The sequence below is a fragment of the Adiantum capillus-veneris genome, chromosome 14 (assembly GCF_014529385.1).
Source record: "Adiantum capillus-veneris isolate H3 chromosome 14, ASM1452938v2, whole genome shotgun sequence".
In the NCBI taxonomy this organism is placed as follows: domain Eukaryota; kingdom Viridiplantae; phylum Streptophyta; class Polypodiopsida; order Polypodiales; family Pteridaceae; genus Adiantum; species Adiantum capillus-veneris.
Window position 1 is genome coordinate 138,557,400 of NC_140944.1, and position 27,702 is coordinate 138,585,101.

Consider the following 27,702-nt stretch of genomic DNA (forward strand, 5'->3'; position numbering starts at 1 on the left):
TTAAGGGTAAGGAAATCTTCAGCCAGGATGACACTTAATGCTTTGCACTTCAGTAGCATTTGCAAAACCATGCTTGGAGAACTCTATGTGAGTAGCTCAAAGAATGGATGGCCCCAGGTGGCTAAGGTAGTGCCACAGGGTACATTGCGCAAACCTCCGGTATGCATTGCAAACTTATCAACATGGTATGCAATCTACAAAACATTTTAAACAACTTCAACACTTGTTGTAAGTGGTACCAGATTAACCACACCGCACTCTAGCCCGGCCTGAGAGACTTAAGTTCTCGGTTTTCGAAGTCGAGACCGCAAGAATAAACCCATTCAGGGAACCGGAGGTAAACGAAACAATCAAAAATCGTTTTTTTGTATTGCCACCAACTCGCGCGTGTGAAGTAAGCCGTTGCATCTCCTTTGAGCACCACACAGTTCCTCTCATCTCTTATTTACTCTCTATCTCTTCCGCCAAACCCCGTAGTGCGCATAAACAGATACCTTCTTTTTCCTTCCATGGGGGACCGTCGTTTTGTTAAGTCTCTCTCTCTCTGTCTCTTTCATTATTTTCCACTCTCTCTCTTACCTCTCTCCCCTCCCTCTCTCCTCTCATGTCTTCCTTCCACTGGCAGGCCACGTAGCCTATACTCTCTCTCTCTTTCATACTCTCTCTCTCTCTCTCTCTCTCTCTCTCTCTCTCTCTCTCTCTCTCTCTCTCTCTCTCTCTCTCTCTCTCTCTCTCCTCATAATCCCCTACCCTTACCCCACCCCGTTGACCCTCAATAACCCCCCCCCCCCCTTCCTCGCCCCCCCTTCCTCGCCCGTTGTCGGCTAGGAGCAGCCCGAAGCCTCTCTCTCTCTCTCTCTCTCTCTCTCTCTCTCTCTCTCTCTCTCTCTCTCTCTCTCTCTCTCTCTCTCTCTCTCTCTCTCATCTCATCCCCCGCTCCCGGTTCAAGCAAGAAGGCGCCAGTACAAGAGCTTCCTCTCTCTCTTATTCTTATCCACACACACACACACATCCTCACACACTCCCTGTCTGAGCGAGCTCGATCACCCTCTCACACTCCCTCCCTCGCTCTCTGTGTCGGCCAGGAGTAGCCCAAAACTCTCTCTCTCTCTCTCTCTCTCTCTCTCTCTCTCTCTTTCTCTCTCCAAGGCCTATGCAGGCGCAAACCATCGAAACTCTCTCTCTCTCTCTCTCTCTCTCTCTCTCTCTCTCTCTCTCTCTCTCTCTCTCTAAATACACACACACACATACACACACACACACACACTCTCCCCTCCCTCACTCTTGTTCTCTTGTTTTGTCTCCCTGCGCACCTGAAGCACGTACATATATACATATATATATATATATTATATACACAAATTTTACCAATAATTACCCCCCCTCTCTCTTGTTCCCACACACACACACTCATCTACACACACAATCCCTAAATACATACACATATGCACGCACACACGTCTCTTGTTCCCACGCATGCACACACGTCTACACAAACTCACCCATAGACGAATTCACGAGCAGCGACACACATAAATGCACTCATAAATATACAAACACACATATATACACACATGCACACACACATTGCACGCACGCATATACGCACCCACTATAAAAAAAAGGCAAAAGAAAAATACGACATCAACAACATCGGCAAAGAAGACCAGCTGGCGCGCCGCCGACACCAAAACAAGGAAAGGTGCCGAAGGCACGCCCCGACCGGCACCGAGAGGAATCGACACGTAGCATCTCGGCTTCCCACAACAACTACCAATTCTGGCAGCCTTAAACCTCACACCGACCACCCAAACCATCAACAAAACCCTTGTAAATTCCCCGAACTCCACTCTTCCCTAATAACCTAGCAAGTGGCTAGTGGATTGTAAAAAACTCTCCCCACCCCACTCTTTCCTCTCTCTCTATCTCTACCTTCTCTCTCTATCTATCTCTCTTACTAGAGAGGCATCTAGACCTTCTACAGTGACCAGTGGATATTTGCAAGGACCATTAGGTAAGGACCGCCTCTCAAGCCTATATAAAGAGGCCTCCGCTAAGCACAAAGGGAGGACAAGTGAAGGAGGAACACACTAGCTCCATGCACTCTACATTTTAAGCACCACAAAGCACATAATGCACCCCCCCAAGCTAGAGAGCTCATGGCATCATGTTTGGTTGCAAGCTAGGGCATTTTAGCATGGGCAACATCACCATTTTCCCCATTATCCCCCACAACACACATAAGGCAATCACTACTCCCCCACAAGGCAACATGAGCATGCTAGGATTGAATGCATCGACACCATGCTACCTTGGGCCGCTCTCAATGTTGGTGATTGACGTTGTCGGTGGCTGCATCATCTTGATGTTTTCCCTCAACTAACCTCCCCGCTAACTCCAACTTCGCCATGCACCATATGGCCTTCGCATTCCATCATGCATCCCTAGCGCCAAGAGCCAGGTTTGTAACAATCAAGACCACCGTTTGTAAGTATCATCATCACCAATAAAAGTGTGCAATGTTGTCTTGATCTTTGGGGTCCATTCTCTGTTCTCCTTAGTTTTGTTTTCCCACATTCGTGGGATGTTTCATCTCTTGTATATCACTTTGCTTGTGCCCCATCAAGTGTGGCCTCTCCAATAAGTCAGTATGTTGCATTCCAACATTGTCACATACCTCTCTCATACACACACTCCTGACTGTCGACTAGGCATTTTCTACATGTGGGCGTTTGTTGTATCACCACTTTATGTTGGTTACCTAGAGGGCATCTCACTTTTGCTACCCTAGGTCATGTATGTCTGCGTCCTAGCCGCACTTATTCTAGGTGGTGCCCCTCTCTACTTATAGGATTACTCCTATCTTGAGATGATTCTTGGGGATGTTCAGGCTATGTGTGGTGTAGAGGCCTGTCCTTTCCGTCTATCATTTTCTTGGCGCCCCCATAGAGGATCCTTTCATGAAACCCTCCAGTTTACAAGACTAAAACCCCTAAACTTTTGTGGATGGATGAATGGTTAGCAGGGTTCACTAACTGGACGATAGAAGAAGAAGAGCTCCAAGCACAACTAGACAAACTTTGCATCTCCATCGAAGCTCAAGTGCCAGGCATAACAATAATCGATTTGCAGTGGGAGAGCCAACCAACACGTTAAATTCAGTGGATATACATAGGTCGGGTTCCAAGAAGAAGAAGGAGAAAGTCGAGTCCATGTCCACAACCTACAACCAACCCGCAACAACAAGATGGAGGGAGTTGTGCACAATAGAGAATCAACACTATTCTACTTCGAGAATCGGGTAACTCAAGTCATCGAGGTAATTATCACAGTAAGTTTCCAAGTCACACCTGATACTGCAGCGCAGATAACGGAAGCACATGCTCACGCGCTCACTAGAGAGACCATGGATCTAATGAGCTTGTTTCGGGAAAGAACACCACCCTCTCCCACAAGCTTGGAAAGTGATTAAGCACCTCTAAGCTTCACATGAATCACTACAACTTACCTCAAGGCAGATCACACATTCTGATACGAGTACACTCAATCAAGGTAATACTGGACTGGAAGGCTCACTACCAGCACATCATCGACACCATGTTGGGTGGGAAAAAAACTTTTGATTGCAAGCTAAGAAGTGTGTCTTTCTAGCTCTCTCTCTCTCAGTAATCATGGCAGGTGTAGCATTTCCAACATTTAAAGGAAAGAAGAGGGAGGATTTGGTAACAGATTTCCTAGATGACTTTGAAGTAGCATGTGTAGTAAGCAACAAAGATACAGATGAATCCCGGGTTAGAATCCTTAAGCATCTCATGAAGCTAGAAGCTAGGTCATGGTATAACGCACTTCCACAAGCAACTATGGATGACTGGGAGCCCTTAAAAACTTCTTTTAAGAGGCGTTTTGTGGGAGGTACCACTTTAGAGAATCTGTGGGACAAGTTGAGAACTTGAAGCAGGAGGGTCTTTAAGAATATGCCACCTATGAGTCCAAGTTTGTGGATTTGTGGGAACGGTGGGTTGAGTCACGCAAGAGGAGAAGCTGCACCCGATTTCCTCAAAAAGGACCGGTTCACGCTTGGCTTATGGCCGCTTCTCAAGGAGAAGGTGAAGGGTAGATTCCCGGGCTACGTACGAGTTAGTCGTCGAGATTGCTCGCCTTAAGGACAAGAAGTTGCGGATGAAAGCCAAAGAAACCAAGTCAACAGAAGCAGGAACATCGGGTCAACCAACGACCACGACAACCACCATTCCTCCACCACCACTGGCTCCTGGGGTAAGAAATGACCAACAAGATATATTGGCCCACATTACTGACCAATTGCAAAATTTGTATGTCCACTTGATACAGCAAGGAGGGAATCAAGAAAGAGATCAAGCCTCGGGAAGAGCACGACGAAAAAACAGGTAGTATCACTGCTACAACTACGGAGAAGATGGTCACGGTACGTACTACTGTCCCAAACCATGACAAAACTATAATAGAGGAGGTAGGAGGAACCAACTGTCACCCCTTAGAGAGAGAACATCCCCACCCCGAGCACCAGCCCCACCAACACAAATTCTACGTCCACCTCAGGCGCCACCACAAGCACCCATTCCACCTCTTCCACCTGCACCACCACCTGATCGCCCTGTAAACATCATAAGGTTAGAAGAGAAAGGAAAGGCCGTAGTTGTGGATCCACCCAAAGTAAAGGAGAGGGATAAGGATAAGGAGAAGGTAACCTTTGTAGAACCATTTGAAGCCATGACTGTAAAAAGAACTAGGAGGGAGAAAGCTATCTGATGATGAGAGAAACATGAAAGGAGAGACTAGCAAGAAGCCATCACAGCCACGACGGAAAATAGGCATCACCGAGTTCCAGTTAGGGGAAAGTTCTAGGCCCTATGATCTAACATTGGATGTGGAAGAGCAAGGACCAAAGATTACATGGACACATCTTCTACATCTCGCACCAAAGGTAAGGCAGCAATGGTCCAAAATGGTGAGTACAAGGCGCTCCAAAGCAAAGGTAGCCAGAGCGATTTCGGGTTGCAACATGGATGACATCCTTCCAATTGTCGGCGTCAACATAAAAGGTAAGAGGGTTGGAAACACCTACATTGATGGAGGTGCACAAATTTGTGTGATGAGTGAAGCTATGATGCTTTGGCTAGGGCTCGAGGTTGACAGGCTTTCTCCATGCAAGGCAAAGATGGCAAACAATGCAAAAGTGAAATGTGTAGGTGTAGTAAGTGCTGTGAAGATAAAAGCTTTCAACGGATGAAGTAGATGTTTTTGTAATGCCTACTAAGGGGGAGGGCCATTCATTAATCTTGGGAAGGCCATGGTTGATGGCCATGAAAGGCAAAGCAGGACTGGGGCACTGGCCTTCTATGCATGACTGGTAAGAAAGGGGAGACAATCTACTACGACATGAAGACTGACAAGTAGAAGCAAATGGACCTAGAGACATCAGCAGATGAAACCACTAGTGAGTCTTCCACGTCTGAGGAGGAGACCGCATCCACCGATGAAATCAATAGTTCCATCGATGTGATGGGTATCATCATGAAGGATTCACAAAGGGTAAGCACAACTGGCGACCCGTCACCAGAAGGGAAAGCAATGGAGAGGAAAGTAAATCACCTGGACTAGGAGAAAGTAGGTTGAAGGGTATGCTGTCTATGGAATTAACAATTGAAGAGAAAGATATATTTTTTCAAATGTTGATGGGATTTCCTGACCTTTTCATTGACAACTATGAAAGAATCATAGGTATTACAGTAGTGGAACATCATATTAAGCTGAAGAAAGGGGTAAAACCAGTTGTGCAAAAGCTACGACGGCTGGGAGTCATACAAGAAAAGGCACTCCTGGCCGAGGTAAGGAAGCTACTAGAAGCAAGGTTCATCTATCCTGTAGAAAACTCAGAGTGGGTGTCACCCATAGTAGTGGCGCCTAAGAATAATGGTAAGTGGAGGGTCTGCGTGGACTACAAACCACTAAATGCAGCTACAAAGAGAGACCACTTTCCTCTCCCTTTCTTGGATAAAATTCTGAATGAAGTAGCGGGTTTTGAATGCTACACCGTGTGTGATGGTTATTCTGGGTATTTTCAAATACGCATAGCCTTGGAAGATCAGCTAAAAACCACTTTCATTACACCATGGGGTTGTTTTGTTGTGAGGTCCCCACCCCGTCGTCTCAAACGACGGATCTAATGGTAAACCTGATGGCCACTAGATCTACAGCGGAAACAAACAGCGTCGTTTTGAGTTCAACTAGCGGACAATCTCTCATCACCAAGTGAATCGAGTTCGAGCCTACTAGCATCAAGGTCTAGTTCCACCTCGCAGGGGAAGCGTGTCTAATCAATTATCGGTCCTAAAACCCACCTTCCAAGAGGAGAGAAGTCTCAAGTGCTTTATTCCCCATAGCTTTTAGAGGCACGTACACTTGAGACTTCACCGCTCTTGGGGCAATGAGTAATACTAGCGTCAATTTATAGTACTATGAGGACAGAGAGTTCCCGACCAATTGGGACCACCCTTGTCATAGGCATTGGCAACCCGAGCCAAGCCCCCACTTTCCACCCCATACTCACACTTCCTTTGTTACCTAATTACTACCACAATGGTTGTTCAACATATAAGTTCTTTGTTTATTTTTCCGATTCACAAGTTCTTTAATATAGCCCTTCAACCAGTATTGCAAAGCGGCACCAAGACAGTAATTCTAGTAAAAATTCACTCAAAAACTTTTTCATTTAAAATTCCAATGTTCTGGAGGTACAACATCCCCCCTCCATCGAGAGTTTACTCCTCCCGTTGTTGCCTAGCTGTCCATACAACTAGGTTGTCCACCGCTTAACCAGCAGTCGTGGATTCAAGAGCCCTTAACCAGGAACTCTAGCTCCTGTGAATAACTTCGCGAGCTGTCCCCTGTGATCAAGAGGGGGTTCGGACTAGATCAACATTGGAATTGAAAATGAACTAGCTGAGCTAAATTTTCCCTAGCAAACATTCTTTCCTAGCTCAACCAGTATATCCAACAATCATTCTTTCCTACTTGGAAATTACTATACATTTCAATTCAAATGCCGTGATCTCCGTTGGATTTCTCCTACATGTTTAGGGATATGCTCTTTCCTAACTTATCGGATACAGTGTTAAACAAAAATTGAATTAAAAATGTGACCTACCTCCACAATTTCCTCGTCATTGCTCCGTGAGTTGGCCGGTACTTGGTCGTCCATGGGAGCTTTCCCTTTTCCATTCGTGTTGCTTGTCCCAGCCTCGTGGTCATGGGAACCATTTTATCGGAGCCATTTTATACTCACTACTTAATTGACAACTTGAAAAAAGAGAGCTAACATTTGAGAGTAATATACGACCAAAATGATAGATTAATTCCAATAAGCAAATCCCTTTTTACGAGAGGTTTGATTACTTCAAGACATAGAGGTTTCTGATAGCACCTTACTTGTTCTGTGGGAATTGGCTCTAAGGTTAATTATTTGGCCTAGATAGTTAAGAATTACAGGTTTCTTCTCAATCTATTTATTAGAGATGAATTCGGCATGCTTAATCACTTCCTAATGTAAGTAGAGGTTTGCAAATTTACCGTATGCATAGGTGAGAGGGTTTCTCCTTTCCTAGTGATTAATGATGGATTAATTTCACTAATTACATCCTAATCTATGAGCTAATTGATTCTAATTTAATTGTTTAAACATTGTGGGGCAATAGAAAGCAGTTGACCATCTCTACCTCAATGCCGACTTGTTCTTAATTACAATGGTGACTAGCGGTTGATTCTTTAATCATGCATTAATCTATGATTAAGAGAGACTAACTTCTTGCATAATTACTAATTAGATTAAGATTTATGCAATAGATCAATGATATGAAGAATTAGAGAGTATCCATTGAGTAATTTAGCTAGGTTTATGCACAATAGATGCGGGATTAAGAGAATATTGGAGAGAATTGCAACAAGCATGACTTAAATTGGATATTACCGAGATTAGGCTGATTTTCTCTCGAATTCCTGATGCAATGGACTCCTCGACACGAGAAACGGGCAGCACTTCCCTCCTTAGCTCTTCTTCCAAAGATTATGTCTGTCGGCAGCACCTCCCCAAGGTATGTGTGTGTGTATGAGTGTATGTGTGTGTATTGAGTGTGTGTGAGCATATATGTGTGTGTGTGTGTGTGTGAGCAGACTCATATATAGGCCCTCCCAAGATGAAAATCAAACCATGCTGCTAAATACATATGAGGAAGTACTCACCTCATGCAAGGTAACTTAGTTACAAGCTTACCAAGTGTCCAGCTAACTTAGTCTAACTAACTCTCACACTCTCTCCCAAGCATGGCAAGTCTCCCACAAGCCCCTAGAGGCGCCCCCTAGCTGCTAAAGCAAGCTTCTAGTGGCCTGGGACCTATTCCCACACAGCCCTCGAGCCCCGATGCTCCCCGCACAGCCTTTGGAAATTTTGACTTTAGGCTAAACGGGCGATACGAATCGGAATTTAATGTTGTAAATTGCTATACTAAGCTCTAACTAAGGTGTACCTGTCCGAGTACCTGCCAAATTTAGCAGTCTCTCCCCCCCCCCCCCCCCGGGTGTCCGAAAATGCATTTTTTCAAATTCGGATACGGGTGCAGTTTTTTGAGACTGTTGAAATTAGACGGGTCGGGTGACCAAAAACTTACTATTTTTGGAAAATTTTCACAAAAATTATTTTAATTCACTTTTGGAAGCTTTATGAAATTCTAAACATCATGGCATCGACAGATTTTGGAAAACTGCTAAAATAGTAACTTTTTTCAGTATGATTGTTTCATGATACAATGGTGTTCTTTTAGCTCGGGGTCGGAGACCTTACATCCTCCCCAATGTGAAAAATTTGAGATGTCCTCATCTCAAGAATACATCTGGATAAACTCTATGCTAACTACTTAGGTGCATATATCCTTTGTCTAAAGTAAGGACATCCTTTGATAATAAAATAGGCTTTAGCTTTATGCGTCTTATTCTGCTGAACTTTGATGAGATCGTGGTGCTTGAATTATTTCTCACTAGGATTAGCAGTTGCAACATACATAGCTGCTCTCTCATCAGCTTCGTCACCCACAGTTGGTTGTGAGTCACTGCGGCATTAGCGAAAGCTCCGCTTCCTTGTCCTGTGTTTCCTCTTCCTCGGTCTCCTCTTCTGTTTGGTTGACCTCGCCTGTTGACGTTCAAAGGTACATTATTAGCATCGGATGTTTGGGAAATCCTTTTTGGACATCGGCTTTTGTAATGTCCATACCCTTGGCATTCAAAACATTATTATAGTGGAAAACTCGGTAGCTGTCGTAGTAGCTACTACAGGACGATGGTCATATGCAGGGTTGATTGGTCTGTTACTCCAGTTGTCTGTCCTGGCCCTCTTTGACAAATAGTATTTACTATCTTGGGTAGTCCTCTTTGAGAAATAGTATTGACTATCTTGGGTAGTCCTCTGAATCTCTTTAGCTAACGGTTTGGCCCTTAGCAAGGCATCTTGCAGAGTTGCTGGCCTGAGAGCTTCTAGTCGGTTGTTCAAGGGATCGATGAGTCCTTGGCAGAACCGTGCTACTTGCTGTTCCAATGTCATCCTAGGAGCATATCTCCGAAGTGTGACGAACTTCGAGTAGTATTCTTCGACGGAAGAATTCAGTTGTCGAAGTGAGAAAAACTCATTCATCTTCAAGGCTTTGTGAGTGGGTGATAAGTATCGCTCCATCACAGCAACCTTGATGTCTTCTCATGACTGGGAAGATCCCTTGATATCCAAGTCCCTGCAATGTTATTTCCACCAGATCTTGGCATCGCCAAACAAGCGGAACATCGCAAGCATGGTTTGGTTCTCCGGTTGATTTCCCGCAGCTTCAAAATAGTCGTCCATTGCTTCCATCCATACTTCCGCATCTCTCTCCACATTAACCCCTTCGCCTTTAAAGGTTGGAGGTTGAGCTTGCTTAAGGAGAAGCTTTTTCTCCTAAACGGCGGTATATAGCGCAATAGACGGTACCTATCCAATGGTATAAAACTCATTACTATAGCACTCTTCTCAAATGAACCTAGGCTTTTCCATACTCAAGAAGAAATTTAACTTTTTGGGCTTAACCAGCCTACTTAATCTGTACAGCTATCACAAAGGATTTAACCATTCCACCATTAGTTTAAATTCCATTGAATACATCCAAAATTGTCGAATAAATAATGGTAAAAACTTTACTCGAGAGCTTTGATCCATACTTATAACTTTATGTGCATCAACAGGCTACCTGCCCGCAGCACTAGTCGCACCAACGACTTCTCAAAAAACATCATGTGGAACCCACTAAATCCCAACAAGCTCAACGAGTAAAACTCTTTAACATCACTCAGGAGACAATCCACTAGACAAATCCAATGTCATTATTCTGGGAAACATCATGCTCAAGCTTTGAGTACGAGCTATCCTACTATCCCTTATTTTTTAAAATTTCAAACAACATCATTTTCCAGTTCGTAAACCTATAGCTCTGATACCAGGTGTGAGGTCCCCACCCCGTCGTCTCAAACGACGGATCTGATGGTAAACCTGATGGCCACTAATCTACAGCGGAAACAAACAGCGTGGTTTTGGGTTCAACTAGCGGACAATCTCTCATCACCAAGTGAATCGAGTTCGAGCCTACTAGCATCGAGGTCTAGTTCCACCTCTCATGGGAAGCGTGTCTAATCAATTATCGGTCCTAAAACCCACCTTCCAAGAGAAGAGAAGCCTCGAGTGCCTTTTTCCCCATAGCTTTCAGAGGCACGTACAATTGAGACTTCGCCGCTCTTGGGGCAATGAGTAATACTAGCGTCAATTTATAGTACTATGGGGACAGAGAGTTCCCGACCAATCGGGACCACCCTTCTCATAGGCATTCGCAATCCGAGCCAAGCCCCCACTTTCCACCCCATACTCACACTTCCTTTGTTACCTAATTACTACCACAATGGTTGTTCAACATATAAGTTCTTTGTTTATTTTTCCGATTCACAAGTTCTTTAATACAACCCTTCAACCAGTATTGCAAAACGGCACCAAGACAGTAATTCTAGTAAAAATTCACTCAAAAACTTGTTCATTTAAAATTCCAATGTTCTGGATGTACAACATCCCCCCTCCAACGAGAGTTTACTCCTCCCTTTATCGCCTAGCTGCCCGTACAACTAGGTTGTCCACCGCTTAACCAGCAGTCGTGGATTCAAGAGCCCTTAACCAGGAACTCTAGCTCCTGCGAATAACTTCGCGAGCTGCCCCCTGTGATCAAGAGGGGTTTCAGACTAGATCAACATTGGAATTGAAAATGAACTAGCTGAGCTAAATTTTCCGTAGCAAACATTCTTTCCTAACTCAAACAGTATATCCAACAATCATTCTTTCCTACTTGGAAATTAATATACATTTCAATTCAAATGTCGTGATCTCCGTTGGATTTCTCCTACATGTTTAGGGGTATGTTCTTTCCTAACTTATCGGATAGAATGTTAACTTAAACAAAACTTGAATTAAAAATGTGACCTACCTCCACAATTTCCTCGTCATTGCTCCATGAGTTGGCAGGTACTTGGTCGTCCATGGGAGCTTTCCCTTTCCCATTCGTGTTGCTTGTCCCAGCCTCGCGGTCATGGGAACTACCGAAACGAGTTCTCTTTACCTGGGCCATTTTATACTCACTACTTAATTGACAACTTGAAAAAAGAGAGCTAACATTCAAGAGTAACATACGACCAAAATGACAAATTAATTCCAATAAGAAAATCCCTTTTTACGAGAGGTTTGATTACTTCAAGACCTAGAGGTTTCTGATAGCACCTTACTTGTTCTGTGGGAATTGGCCCTAAGGTTAATAATTTGGCTTAGATAGTTAAGAATTACAGTTTTCTTCTCAATCTATTTACTAGAGATTCATTCGGCATGCTTAATCACTTCCTAATGCAAGTAGAGGTTTGCAGATTTACCATATGCATAGGTGAGAGGGTTTCTCCCTTCCTAGTGATTAATGATGGATTAATTTCACTAATTACATCCTAATCTATGAGCTAATTGATTCTAATTTAGTTGTTTAAACATTGTGGGGCAATAGAAAGCAGTTGACCATCTCTACCTCAATGCCGACTTGTTCTTAATTACAATGGTGACTAGCGGTTGATTCCTTAATCATGCATTAATCTATGATTAAGAGAGACTAACTTCTTGCATAATTACTAATTAGATTAAGATTTATGCAATAGATCAATGATACGAAGAATTAGAGAGTATCCATTGAGTAATTTAGCTAGGTTTATGCACAATAGATGCGGGATTAAGAGAATATTGGAGAGAATTGCAACAAGCATGACTTAAATTGGATATTACCGAGATTAGGCTGATTTTCTCTCGAATTTCTGATGCAATGGACTCCTCGACACGAGAAACGGGCAGCACTTCCCTCCTTAGCTCTTCTTCCAAAGATTATGTCTGCCGGCAGCACCTCCCCAAGGTATGTGTGTGTGTATGAGTGTATGTGTGTGTATTGAGTGTGTGTGAGCATATATGTGTGTGTGTGTGTGTGTGTGTGAGCACACTCTTATATAGGCTCTCCCAAGCTGAAAATCAAACCATGCTGCTAAATACATCTGAGGGAGTACTCACCTCATGCAAGGTAACTTAGTTACATGCTTACCAAGTGTCCAGCTAACTTAGTCTAACTAACTCTCACACTCTCTCTCAAGCATGGCAAGTCTCCCACAAGCCCCTAGAGGCGCCCCCTAGCTGCTAAAGCAAGCTTCCAGTGGCCTGGGACCTGTTCCCACACAGCCCACGAGCCCCGGTGCTCCCCGCACAGCCTTAGGAAATTTTGACTTTAGGCTAAACGGGCGATACGAATCGGAATTTAATGTCGTAAATTGCTATACTAAGCTCTAACTAAGGTGTATCTGTCCGAGTACCTGCCAAATTTAGCAGCCCCCCCTCGGGTGTCCGAAAATGCATTTTTTCAAATTCGGGGTACGGGTGCAGTTTTTCGAGACGGTTAAAACTAAACGGGTCGGGTGACCAAAAACTTACTATTTTTGGAAAATTTTCACAAAAATTATTTTAATTCACTTTTGGATGTTTTATGACATTCTAAACATCATGGCATCAACAGATTTTGGAAAACTGCTAAAAATAGTAACTTTTTCCATTATGATTGTTTCATGGTACAATGGTGTTCTTTTAGCTCAGGGTCGGAGACCTTACATTTGCATACAGAGTTATGCCATTTGGTCTCACAAATGCACCTGCCACAATCCAAAGATATGTCACATATGTCTTTCAATCGTTCTTTGGAACATCCATAAGAGTGTTCATTGATGATTTTTGTACATATAGCCCTCGAATTTCACACTTAGAAAAGGTAACTAAGGGTTTGGCAAGGTCGCAAAGCCTAGGTAGGCAATTAAATGTAGTTAATTCCACATTGGGGAAAGTAGAGTCATTCTTTTAGGGCATGAAGTTTCAGCAAAAGGTATCAACGCCGATCCAAGTAAGGTGTCCGCACTCATAGCCCTACCTTCACCAACAACCACACGTCAATTGGTCTCTTTTTTACAAAAGGTTAGGTACTTGAGTAGATTCATACATGTACTATCACAACTTGTTCTACCACTACAACAACTCACACAACGATCAACTTTCACATGGGATGAGAAGAGAGAACATCACTACAACAAGGTAAAGGAGGTCTTAGCCACCCTACCAACTATCTCACCACCTACGTGGGATGAAAATTTCTATGCTCAAGTGTGGGTGATGACTCCTTGGGGACTGTGCTACTCCAGAAGGATACAACAACATCTTTCATGAGACCAATCTACTTCTCCAGTCGAATGATGACAGCAGCAGAGAAAGGTTTCATCCATGTGGAACACCTAGTCCTAGCTCTTAGATTTGCATCTACAAAGTTCATGTCATATTTGCTGCCTAGACAATTTGTGATTTTAACCATGGATGATATGTTTCCCTATGTTGTACAACACATGGATGTTTCTACTAGGATTACTAAATGGCTAGTTCGTCGCAAGAATCTGACTACACGGTACAGCTGGAAAGCACGACAAGGGCAAGCTTGGGGGGACTCATGACCTACCAAAACTTTGAGAAAAAGGTAAACAAATCTAAAGGGGAAGGAATTCAATCACTTCTAGAGCCACCGGTGGTAGAAAGAGCACACACTCTCTACTTTGATGGAGTCTACAAGCGAGCATCCGACAAAGCAGTCGTCGCAGGGATAGTGGTCTTTGATGACAAAGATATCAAGGTATTTTCGCTTGGCCATTTGTTAGAATCACATTCTTACAATGAAGCTGAGTATGCAACACTAACCAAGGGTTTACAATGGTGTGTCTCGCAAGGGGTAAAGCGCCTTAACGTATTTGGGGATGCTCTACTTTTGGTAAGGCAAGTAATGGAGTATGGACATGCAAGAATCCTAGCTTGAGGACTCACTTAAGTTGTGTAAAAACCTTGTTGGGTAAGTTTGAAGAAGTTCAATTACACCATATCCCAAGGGCTCAAAACCATGAAGCTGATGCCTTAGCAAGCGGAAGACTGCAGGAAGTGGTGGTTTGGGGCTATAAAGCTAAAGCTCCCTCTATTTCAAGGTAGTGACGCCTTACCTGACATCATGCATTTTTTGGAAACAGGGGAATGTCCACTGGATTTAACAAAAGGACGGAAGAAATGGCTTACCCAAAAGGCCACAAGGTATCGGCTTACCAATGACGGTTTGTATTGTAAGGGTAAGGACCAAATACTCAGGAAGTTCCCTCTCGCTAATGAAATTACGGGGGTAATTTCCAGTTGTCATGATGGTGTCTGTGTTGGTCACTTTGCCCTAGATATAACAAGTAGGAAAATCTTGCAGGCTGGTTTTGTATGGCCTAGCCTCAACCGTGATGTACACCACTGGTGTAAGACATGTAAGTTGTGTCAAAAGGCTGGCACCAGGTCACTTATGCCTGAACCACAGACACCTATCCTTTCATATGGACCATTTCAAAAATGGGGTATAGATGCCATAGGACCATTGCCTAGGGCCAACTCAGGGAAGTTCTACATCATCATGGGAGTCGACTATATGACTAGATGGACGGAAGCTACAGCTACAACTAGGATCACAACTGTAGAGGTAGCTAAGTTTGTCTATGAGAACATATGATGCAGGTTTGGCACACCATTAGAAATCATCTTTGATAAGAGGGCCAGGTTTCAGAGCAGACTTGGTAGGAGAGTTAATGCAAAAACTTGGCATTATAAGGAGGCACTCCTCAGCATATTACCCTCAATGTAATGGCCTAGTTGAGAAAGTGAATGGAATGGTTTGTAAAACTATCACCAAGCAGGTTAACAATCATCCTGGAGATTGGGATAAGTGTCTACTTCCAGCTTTGTGTGCCTACAGAACCTCATTCCGTACATCTTTGGGGTTCACCCCATATCATTTGGTATTTGGCAAGGAGGCAATCTTACCTATTGAGGTGCAACTAGCAAGTCTCAGAGTGATGGCAAGGAAGCTTCATCGGCCCAACATGCATTTGAGAGATCACATCCTCGACTTGGAAAGACTACAGTTGGACAGAGAAGAAGCAATCAATTATTATGCAGCACAGGTAGAGCACAGACGACTTAGTTTCAACTAGCATCTTCGGTGCAAAGATTTAAAGAAAGGAATGTTGGTGCTCCGCTACAACAATCGCTTTGACACACGCAAAGATAAGAAGCTCCTACTCCGATGGGAGGGCCTTTCATCATCAGGAAAAAGTATGCCAATGGGAGTTACCAACTGATGGCAAGCTTCATAAGACCAGAGTAAATGGTTGGCGGCTCAAACCTTATTTTCTTCGATTTGATCAGACTCCACCTATCGACATTCCTGATGAGGATACACCATCAACCTCCACCTCCGATGACAATGATCAAACAGGTGAGTTAGAGGCATGAATGCCCCTAACCCTAAGGGGGAGGGCTAATGGTAACCGGTTAACTGCACCGTCCTCTAGCCCGCCGGCGTGAGAGAGTTAAGTTCTCGGTTTTCAAAGCCGAGACCACAAGAATAAACCCATTCGGGGAACCGGAGGTAAACGAAACAATTAAAAAAACATTTTTTTGTATTGCCACCAACTCGCGCGCGTGAAGTAGGCCGCCGCATCTCCTTTGGGCACCACACAGTCCCTCTCATCTCTTATTTACTCTCTATCTCTTTCGCCAAACCCCGCAAGGCGCATAAACAGCTACCTTCTTTTTCCTTCCGTGGTGGACCGTCATTTTGTTAACTCTCTCTCTCTCTTTCATTATTTTCCACAACATCCCTCTCTCTCTTACCTCTCTCCCCTCATGTCTTCCTTCCACCGGTGGGCCAGGTAGCCTATATTCTCTCTCTTTCTTTCATACTCTCTCTCTCACTCTCATACTCTCTTTCACTCTCTCTCTCTCTCTCTCTCTCTCTCTCTCTCTCTCTCTCTCTCTCTCTCTCTCTCTCTCTCTCTCTCTCTCTCTCTCTCTCTCTCTCTCTCTCTCTCTCATAATCCCCTACCCTTACCCCACCCCGTTGACCCTCAATAAACCCCCTCCTTCCTCGCTCGCTGTCGGCCAGGAGCAGCCTGAAGGCCCCCCTCTCTCTCTCTTTCTCTCCCCCGCTCCCAATTCAAGCCTGAAGGCAGTACACGAGCTTCCTCTCTCTCTTATTCTTATCCACACACACACACACACACACACACATTCCCTGTCGGCAAGCTTGATCACCCTCTCACACTCCCTCCCTCGCTCTCTTTGTCGGCCAGGAGCAGCCCAAAACTCTCTCTCTCTCTTTCTCTCTCCCAGGCGCAAACCATCAAAACTCTCTCTCTCTCTCTCTCTCTCTCTCTCTCTCTCTCTCTCTCTCTCTCTCTCTCTCTCTCTCTCTCTCTCTCTCTCTCTCTCTCTCTCTCTCTCTAAATACACACACACACTCCCCTCCCTCACTCTCGTTCTCTTGTCCTGTCTCCCTGCGCACCTGAAGCACGGAAATATATATATATATATATATTATATTATATTATATACACAAATTTTACCAATAATTACCCCCCCCCCCCTCTCTCTCGTTCCCACACATACACACTCGTCTACACAGACAATCCCTAAATACATACACATATGCACGCACACACGTCTACACAAACTCACCCATAGACGCACTCACAAGCATCGACACACATAAATGCACTCATAAATATACACACACATGCACACACACATTGCACGCACGCATATATGCACCCACAATTAAAAAAAAGGTGAAAGAAAAATACGACATCAACATCATCGGCAAAGACGACTAGCTCACGCGCCGCCGACAACAAAACAAGGAAAGGTGCCGAAGGCACGCCCTGGCCGGCACCGAGAGGAAGCGACGCGTAGCATCTCGGCTTCCCGCAACAACTACCAATTTTGGCAGCTTTAAACCTCACACCGACCACCCGAACCATCAACAAAACCCTTGTAAATTCGCCGAACTCCACTCTTCCCTAATAACATAGCGAGTGGCTAGTGGATTGTAAAAAACTCTCCCTACCCCACTCTTTCCTCTGTCTATATCTCTACCTTCTCTCTCTCTCTCTCTCTATCTCTCTTCCTAGAGAGGCATCTAGACCTTCTACACCGACCAGTGGATCTTTGCAAGGACCATTAGGTAAGGACCGCCTCTCAAGCCTATATAAAGAGGCCTCCGCTAAGCACAAAGGGAGGACAAGTGAAGGAGGAACACACTAGCTCCATGCACTCTACATTTTAAGCACCACAAAGCACATAATGCACCCCCCCAAGCTAGAGAGCTCATGGCATCATGTTTGATTGCAAGCTTGGGCATTTTAGCATTGGCTTCATCACCATTTTTCCCATTATCCGCCACACCATGGTTGAGTTACTAGTCACGACTACTGCATGCACATAAGGCAATCACTACTCCCCCGCAAGGCAACATGAGCACGCTAGGATTGAATGCATCGACACCATGCTACATTGGGCCGCTCTCAATGTTGGTGAATCACATCGTCAGTGGCTGCCTGATGTTGATGTTTTCCCTCAACTAACCTCCCCGCTAAGTCCAACTTTGCCATACACCATATGGCGTTCGCATTCCATCATGCATCCCTAGTGCCAAGAGCCAGGTTTGTAACAATCAAGACCAGGGCCACCATTCACCTTAACGAACCTATTAGAAGCTATATGTGGTAAGTTGAGGGCAAAAATAGCAATATTGGGCAAAAGTTATCTTCGGCACGTCAAAGATAAAGTGTCACACATGAAGCATTTTTTGCACATCTTTTCACCCGAGTATAATCCACATAGCCTTTACACACCTTGCATAACCCTGGCACACTCACATTATGCATGCACATCCCTATGTTGCACTTTACCACCAAGAATACGCAAAAGGGTGCACACAAAAGACTTCTGGCCCACAAATTGAGCCCAAACTTTTCACAAGGCTTTAGCTAGCACCAATAGAGGTGCCCTAAAAGTAGAAAGCCAAAAAAGAACCAATTCAATGCAAATATATCTTCGACACGCTGAAGTTAGATCTATGACCTGTTGGACCTTTTTTCATCAAATTTGATCCTAGATGTGTTTATATGGTTTAAATGAAGCTCTATGTTAGGTTTCATCAAGATTGAAAAAACCCAACTCCTTCAATCAAGACAAGCTCTAGTAGCAGAAAAGCGGACACAGAATTGCCTGTAACTTTCACCATAGGGTTTAGAAAGACATCCAACTTCATGCACATCATTTACAGCATATACACATCCTATACATCACTCTCCCACCAAGTTTCAATAATGTGCACATACTTGCATCTTTGGGGCCCCAAAAATAAATTTTGCTAAACTTTGTAATTCTTGCACTCCAGTTGTTGCATTAGCAATTCTACTTATTAGTAAGGGGTGAAACCATTTGCGAAAAGCATTATCTGAGTATTTCTTGTCAAGATCTCTCTCATCTACATATGAAGCTTCGAAGAAGAAAAGCATGAAGACAAAACTAGTAGAGCTACCATCGTACCAGCTATAAGAAGGGTCTCTCAAAGAGGTTAATGTTGTGTGGCTAGCCAAAGACATGTTAGAGCACCAACATGTTATCAATTATCATGGTATTTTCAAAAGTACTCAATGGACAAAAGTAGAAGTGCATCTATCAAGGGAAGCTAAATACCTAGAAAGGGAGGAGACAGTTAGGCCACTGTGGAAAAAGATGGGCCTCGCTGACTACATTCAATTAGAACCATGCAATGTTGATTATCAAAGAGCTTACGAGTTGATCCATAGCATCCACGAAGAAGGTTGAGTCACTATTCCAAATCTGAACAACACCCCAGTGGAGGTAAACATCACAAAGGAACAAATAGCTGATCCTTGAAGTTGCCCAAGGGGGGGAAAGCCAATGAAGACCTTCAGTTAGCTACTACTACGACCGTATTCACCCATAAATCAACATCATTTGCTGACCTGTGGTAAAAGGAAATAGAGCAGGCACTATTGCTTTATCATCAACACTTCCATTTCACTACAAAGAGGCCACCTTGCTACAATTTACCTAATCATGCAATAGCATCAACCTTTACACAAGCATGGAAGAAAGAAGGTTCTATAGATGTGAATCATGCTTAGTATATTCACACTACCCTCACACGCATAAAGAAGCCGAAAAAGATATCATTTTTGGGGGCTCCAAAGGTACTCACGAGGATAGCATATCATGCTATCAGCCAAGATGATCATTTACCACCAACCCTTGAGCAAAATCTATGGTCAGCAAGAAAAATGGGTGCAGAAGAAGAAGAAGTACCACCTAGAGCACCGCCCATTTCAACAAGACTGCGATGAAGATTAGTCAAAGTTTTTGAAGCAAAAACTAAGAAGGAAACAACCACTGCATTTGTGGCACATCAAAGCAACAAAGAATCAGAAGGAGAAGATGACGACCCTCTCAAAAAAAGAGCAAAGGAAAAAGTCAAGGCCAAGATGGAAGGGGAAGATACCAAGAAAAGGCCACGTCCCATTGTCAGAGTCGAAGGCGCAAGGATAGAAGGGAAGCAGTTGCATTTGAGCTCGAACGAGGACTAGAAGGAGCCTTTGCAAAAAAGTGGCAACCCACAACAACTCGGATCAAAATCCGCTCAAAAAATCCCATGTACTACTAGGACGATGACCCTTTGATTGGGTTGGATTCAATCTATGAGTAGGAAGAGGTTCAAAGAGAGCAAGGCAAGGCATAGACTGTTGAAACGGCACAACAAGCACTGGCTGAAGGAAAGTTGGAAGCGGTGCCTGGCACACCACTACCATGCCTAGAGAACGGTCTCTCAACAAGAAGATCCCAACACTCAACATGATGAATTCCTTGAAACTCAAACATAGTTTCCAGAGATGTTCAAAAAGGAGCTACCAACAGAAGAAACAATTGAACCATCAGAGCAACATGAAGCCGGTACTTCTAGGCAACTCAAGGACTTGGAGGACAAAGACAAACATGCTAGATACACCCATGAAGCTGTGGATAGAATAAAAGACGAAGTCTATGCTCGACATCAACAGTTTCATCACTTCCAGCAATAGCTAAAGCTTACAACGACACGGCTTGAAGTAGCAAAATCTTTCAACGAGGCATGTATTGAGGCAATGGAAACTTCAAACAAGAAATTAGTAGAAGTGACAATGAAGTCTAAAGTGAAATTAGAAGCACTGAGATGATCAACACAGTAACAAGAACAACATCTCAAAGAGGTAACCACTGCTTTACAGAATACCAGTTCATTTGCTCAAAGAGTGCTCCAAATTCAATTCCGATTGTTGCATTGTGTTCCTTGTCTAATGCTCTTCAATTTCATTGTCAAGTTTGTGGTGGTTTGTGACGACCTGCCTGCGAGCTAAATCTGCTGTTTTGAGAGCGTTGGCTGTTTTTTTACGTTTCGACCATAGGAGAGTGTTCTTAAACCATAAGGAGACCTTTCTAGTATGTTCTGATGCAGTTTTCAGGATCTTGATCATGATGGGTCATAATTTTGGTACCTTGTCAATTGCGACCAAACTTGGTAGGATAGTGCCCCTAGGTGTCTTAGAACTCCTCCTAAAGTTTCTTGCATTTGGATTTCGTTTGAGTGCCAAAATGGCATGACGATCGAGAGCGGTGACGCAAGGCATAGGCAGTTTGCCAAATTCGAGTGATAGGTTTAGTAATGCTAGAGATAGCTTCGTTCCGTAGCTTCACTTCTTGAGGTTGACATCTTCAAAGAGTTTGTGTCCCATCCGAGTCGCTTCCCTTAGTACTGACATTACGTTAGCGATAGACAGCAATGTTGCAAACATCCGTCATGACAATCCGCTAACAACCACAATCGAACAAAGGGTTTGGCAAAAGGGAGGAAGAATGAAACAAGAGGCAAAGAGTCTAAAGCTTAGAAGAAATCTAGACAAGAATGAGAATATGAAGAAAAAACCCAAGCCTAGAGGCAAAGAGTCTAAAGCTTAGAAGAAAGCCAGACAATAACAAGAATATGAACACCACAATCGAACAAAGGGTCTCGCAAAAGAGAGGAAGAACGAAAGAAGAAGGTCAAAGCTACAATTCAAGTTGCTCAAATAAGTGAAGAGAAATGATTGAAAAAAGGTGATCAAGATTGACTGTCAGACTAAGGTAGCAGCCAAAGATGCACAAAGAAGAGAAAATGAACAAACAAGAAAGATGGAAGAAAACATCTAGCGACAACTAGAAAAACAAAGATAAGAGAAAGGGTTCCTAGAGCAAATTTGCATGAAAGAGAAGAGGTACAAGCAAAAGAACATAGGAGAACTCAAGAGAACATGAGACCGAATTTCCGCCTTTATCTCCTCGCCCACAACAACCATATGTCTCCAACCCCATTTTCACCACCAAGAGTTTATAAGAATAAGGAAACCAAAAACACTAAAGAGACTCAGCAAACTAAGAGGGTCAAAGATAGAAGAGGCCTCCTCATGTCACACTCAAATTGTATCCCTTGCAACAACCCCACATCCCAGAAATATGGCACAAGGAGATGATGTGTCGGGTTATGCAGCAAGTGCGGATACTTTCATTGATAATTTGGTTTGGGATGCACATTGAAGGAGGAACTGCCTTCAACTCCCGGTACTTCACCTTTCATTTAGTCTTTGTCATTTTAGGTTCTTGTTGAACCATGTTATTCTTTGTTTGTTTCATCTTCGTCTTAGTTTCTTTTTTCCATGGTGGTAGTACACAGTGGAGTTGGCATCACCATAGAAACAAAAGTAATATGGGAGGCCTAGGGAAGACCTGTAGTTAGGCAAATGAGAATGAAAATGCAATTGGCAGATGGACACATCAAACAACCCATGGGATTGTTAGAAAACATGATAGCAATGTTTCTATCGACTCCAACATTGATTGGTAAAATAAAAAAAATTATTCTCACCTGTTGACTATTTAACAAGTTTTGCATCGCTAGGAGATGCCTCATTATCTGAGATTTTTGCTTGCCAAGTTCTTGGCCATTGGTCCATAGATATTTCGAGATGTCTCTTTGAGGAGTGGCCCACTACATTTTGTCTCTTCCTACATAACCCTATTTATAAAAAGTGGTACTAAAGCTAGATGATGGATTAGCATTCCATAATACTAGCTTAATAAGCCCCCTAGTTTACTAGACTATCATTTAGCTAATAACTTCCTCCCACTAATTCATTATCTAATCAACTTATAGGGCAAACCCCAATGAGCCACACCCTCCATGACTAGTTGCTTTTGATTAGGAAGATAGCTTTTGGTTCCTCTTACAAGATTTTACGAAGAAGTCCCCCATTAACAACATAGTACCATCTCCACACAAGGGATCTTTCCCACCTATCACAAGCGAAGTTGCTTTCAACTAAGAGAACAGACTTGAAGAGCTTCAATGGGAGAAATTTTTGAGCAAGCAAAACCTCTAAAAGACCATTTCTTTTAAGCAAATGGAAAATTCTCATTCTCTCTCTCTCTCTCTCTCTCTCTCTCTCTCTCTCTCTCTCCCCAAATTAAATTAAAATATTTCCAATCAAAATAACATGAATTTAAAAACGAAAGAGATAAGAAACACCTATTTATATGGACACAACAGGTCTTTTGACTTTCCATCTTCATTCTTTCCACCTTCATTCATCTTTTCATTTCCTAAACTCACCCTTCACTTATGCACTTAAGATGTTAGGAAAGAATTTTTATTTTTCCGAGATTGGGGAGACTTAATGGATTTATATGTAATATTTGTGTGGAGATGCGATAACACTTGGGCATTTTTTTAAGGGTCACACTGTTGATGCATTGGAGAGTCTCCAAGAACACGATGGCATGCCTAGAATAAGGTTAAGCTCAAGGGTACGCCTTTGTGTTGGCATCAAACTATTGATTGACGGCGGCCTCCCTCCCTCATACGAGAAGCTAGTAGCGCAAGCCCCGCTTCACCATTGTGGTTAGCTTTAGAGAGGTCTGTCAAAGAGGTAGTCTTCATCCCAAGGCTAATTGATGTGTGGTGATCATGATGGACGGGAGGAGGAAGGGGCTCATAATGCTAAATTGTAGGTGAAGGGTGTCACAGCATTTTATCCCCTCTAGCTAACGCACAAGAAGTATTAGACAAAGTACCACTATAATTCTGACATGTTGCAACGACATCATGATCTGTTGTTGCCAGGGAGAGACCGCATGCCTATCGAGGTACAATTGGGGACAAGGGAGTGCCAGCCCAAGCTAGTAGGGGCTAGCACTCCCCTCCGCACCTAGCTAGGCATGTGGTTCCTCCCTAGTAGATGATCATGAAGTAGCATTGGATTTCTCTAAGAATGCGGCCTCTATGCCGCTAATAAACCTCTCCACACTATGCTAAGCATGTTGCCACTGAGAGCTCTTAGACACTTCTACACACAAAACAAGGTAGGCATCTCGCCGCAAGAGAGAGAGAGAGAAGCAAAAGATAATTTTAACGTCGTAGGAAACTATCCCAAGAGACCTTTAAGATCTATCCAACGAGGAGAGTTGAAACTCAGCCCCCGTCATTCAAGAGAGGAGTTGGCAAAACCAATCTACCACACTTGGGTGATAAAAAGGTTATAGCATTTTCCTCTTCTTATTAGCGCGCACACACACACCTAAGAAGAGGAAAATTATAACGTCGGAAATTATCCCAAGAGACCTTAAAGATCTATCTGACGAGAGAGAGAGAGAGAGAGAGAGAGAGAGAGAGAGAGAGAGAGAGAGAGAGAGTTTCAAGTAACCCAAGAGACAAATGCTTCATTGCGACGATTTACGAACATTTTGAAAGTCTAACTAATGTTTTGAACAAGCTCATAAAGGCTTTGATCACCATGTCTCCAAATAGCCTCATTTTGGTCTTTGTTTCCCATGTGCCACTTAGTTTATCCCTTATGTGCCAAAACTTAGACCAGGTTTGTCTCTGCCACGATAGAATTAACGAAAATTATACAAGTCTTTTACAAGCTAGAGGCTTGGTGAGAAAACAAGTGCATCCCCTTGAACCCTAGACCATGGCAGGTGCCGATTGTCTTGCAGATAAAGGTCACTTGTAGCCGGTCGACCTCCGCGACAACGCTAGCTTTCTCTTCCCATAAAGAAAGACAATTAAAAATTGTAGAGTACTGGCATATGACCATCATAATGCAATAGCTCCATCATAGCTCTAAGCCAGAAGATATGTGCAAATCAAGTCATTATTTACACTTAAATCAAAATTAGCATAAAAATGAAGATTCTTCCTCAATGCAAAATCCAAAATTGACCGCAATCACGCAGCTCGTTCACAAGTTGGCAGCTTCTCTTTGGAAGATGTTAGTGTAAGAATCCATTTAAAACAAACAGCATCAAGCTCAACAAGATATAGGGAATCAATTTAGACAAAAAGCCAATAACACCAGTCTATAGCAAACTCAACTGATAAGATCAGCCTACTCGTGTGAGAGCTTTGGGCCTGTGTTTGCACAAGGAACATGAAGCTTACTATCCGTCGCCTGAACGAGGGACGCATCTCCCGTATAATTGCTACGATAAAATGAAACGAATGATCACAAGAGAGTGTTTTGATGGTGCGCATTCCACACATAATTTGGCTTATTGAGTTGAAAACTCCACCACAACTCAAGGCTGCTTCAAAACCACTCGAGGTGACCATGCCATGCCACGCGACATCTCATACCACAGAATTGTTAGCCAGCAAAGGCATGGTCATCCACATAATTCTCTGCAACTATTTCATGATGCCACTGTATCAATCATAAACCACCGTATGAACAAGAATCGACTCCCGTGCCACGTCATCTTTTGACTCTGCAATACAAACAACAACAAAAAGAATAAATGCATGGCTCAAAAAGTTTTTGTTTTTTTTTTTTGGGTTGGGGGGGGGGGCTCTCTTTCCCTTTAATGCTTTGAAACTCTTCCCAAGATAAATCATGCCAAGTAGAGCACCAGCAATACAAGGCTTTACAAAAGAGATGACCCTAAGCACAGCTTTGTTGAAACCCTAAAAACTGAAAAGCAATGAAGCAGAGCTGTCAATGCCTCTTGCAAACTGTGAGCATTAGCAAGGATGAAACCTTAAAAATACAAGGATTGCAGGCTGCAGCTCTATCATGCTGGAAAAAAAAAACCATAAAGATCTAAAAGCAGCCATGCTTTGTTGAATGCACAATTCAGGGTATTTAAGGCACCGATACGACGACACGACGACATTATCTGTGTCATGGCTAGATCCCGGTATCATAACATGATATCAACTTGCAAAAACATCAGCTTCTTAAATAAACACAGATAATAGTCTTAATAAACATACCCTGGCAAAGCAATTCTCTGTCTCTCTCTCTCTCTCTCTCTCTCTCTCTCTCTCTCTCTCTCTCTCTCTCTCTCTCTCTCTCTCTCTCTCTCTCGCTGAAATCGGCCAACACAAGTGCAGAGCTATGGAAGAACATATTAAATGGGTAGGCATTCTTTCGCCCACCTGCACTTTGGTTGGGGGTCGTAGAGTTGCTGTGAGTAGCTTCCCCCTCTGAAACATGGCTTTCACCATTTCCCAGAACCGCCTCTTTCACAGAATGCGCAGAATGAAGGAGGAGCTCACCCACTGCTTGCAGCATTCCTCTCTTTTCTCCTCCTTGCTCTCCGTTTTCTTCTTGTTCTTCTTCAGCTTTCCTTTTGCGGGTTTCTTCGCGATCTGCACCTCTTGAATGCTCCTCATCAGGCTTGTCAGAGGCAACCTCATGAATGGCCTGAAGGAGCTGCCTTTCTTTTGCCTCGCTAAGTTCACTGCCCATTCTCTCTCTCTCTCTCTCTCTCTCTCTCTCTCTCTCTCTCTCTCACACACACACACACACACACACACACAGCTTCGCGTCAAGCTCGGGGCAGCAGTGCGCGCTTGCTGCTCATAAAACGTTCCCCGCGACACGTCTTGGAATTGCCTCACCCCACTCAACCGCCAAACGAAATCGAAATCTTGGGTAACGGACTACGTTTCGGGTTCGATCCCCTTAAAATCGTTTGTTGCCCACGGTGAGAGAGTGGTTGGAACTTTTGAAGAGACTAGTTTTTATGGGGGGTATGTAATTGTTAGTGGCCTCTCGTGGAGGCCCCCCCTCATTCACGTTACTTACAAGATGATAGCCCACAACATCCTCTCACATCACTCACCCCATTCATGAACACCTCCATGCTATGGTGCATCGACGACGGCACTAGGCCTAGTCACATGGTCCTCACATAAACTTCTATGACCCTTGTATTATTTGATTACAACCATAGCCACCTTGCTTACATACTATACTTGGGTAAACTTCGATGACCCTTGTATTATCTAATTACAACTATAGCCACCTTGCTTACATACTATACTTGGGTAAACTTCCATGACGTATTATTTGATTACAACTATAGCCACCTTGCTTACATACTATACTTCTTCCAATTTTCTTTTTCCTTTCTTACTTCCTCAATTTTCATCTTGGAGCGTTAGAGTTCACCTTTTAAACTAGTTACTTCCTCAGTGGAAGTTGATCCCTGGACTCCCATCATTTGGCCCACAACGTTGACTATAGTATAGTGGCCCGACTGAATAGCAACTACACAACCGTCCGTTATTGAATCTCGATCAGTGCGATCAATGTCATACATTGTAATCGGAATAGCATAGGGCAATACTGCTAGGTTTGCTTACTTCATTATCACTCTTCCTTCAGAGGCTGTTTCTGTAACATTTGTAGCCTGTCCTAGCAAACCAGCTGACTTGATAAATGCTTTGTTACCTAAGTTTGGACCGCACAGTATTGGCAGATACCTGATCTTTTCCTTCAATCTAATGTATACTAGTTTGGCCCTAAGTTGTGCTTACTAGTCTAGTCTCTTCTTGACCACCAATTGTGTCTGATGTTTACAAGTGTATTTACCAGATCACTCGCCTTTCCTACTAGAGTGACAAACTGATTGTTATCTGTATTTTTTTGCACTCATGCTTGAAACTGCTCTAGCAAAGTTGTGGTCTTCTTTTTCTTACCAGATGTGCTTGCCTCAGTCTGAGTTTCTAGTCTTTTGACTCCAGCTGTTACCACCTCTTT

The 27,702-nt window shown here is 43.4% G+C and overlaps 1 protein-coding gene across 1 annotated transcript; it reads right to left on the reverse strand.

Moving 5' to 3' along the window:
- Nucleotides 1-24,966: 24,966 nt before the first annotated feature.
- Nucleotides 24,967-26,556, reverse strand: LOC147443223 (uncharacterized). The gene is made up of 2 exons (XM_086529816.1): nt 26,094-26,556; nt 24,967-25,423 (listed from the first exon to the last, which is right to left on the reverse strand). Exons 1-2 carry the CDS (start codon nt 26,404-26,406, stop codon nt 25,365-25,367), a joined length of 372 nt encoding a protein of 123 aa, XP_086385942.1. The 5' UTR covers nt 26,407-26,556; the 3' UTR covers nt 24,967-25,364.
- Nucleotides 26,557-27,702: the final 1,146 nt, after the last annotated feature.

Bases quoted from the DNA above. Each gene is read 5' to 3' on its own strand.
- LOC147443223 (XM_086529816.1), bottom strand. From the start codon at position 26,406: ATGGGCAGTGAACTTAGCGAGGCAAAAGAAAGGCAGCTCCTTCAGGCC. The intron at 25,424-26,093 runs GTGGGCGAAAGA...TTTGTATTGCAG, and splicing joins GACCCCCAACCAAAGTGCAG to AGTCAAAAGATGACGTGGCA.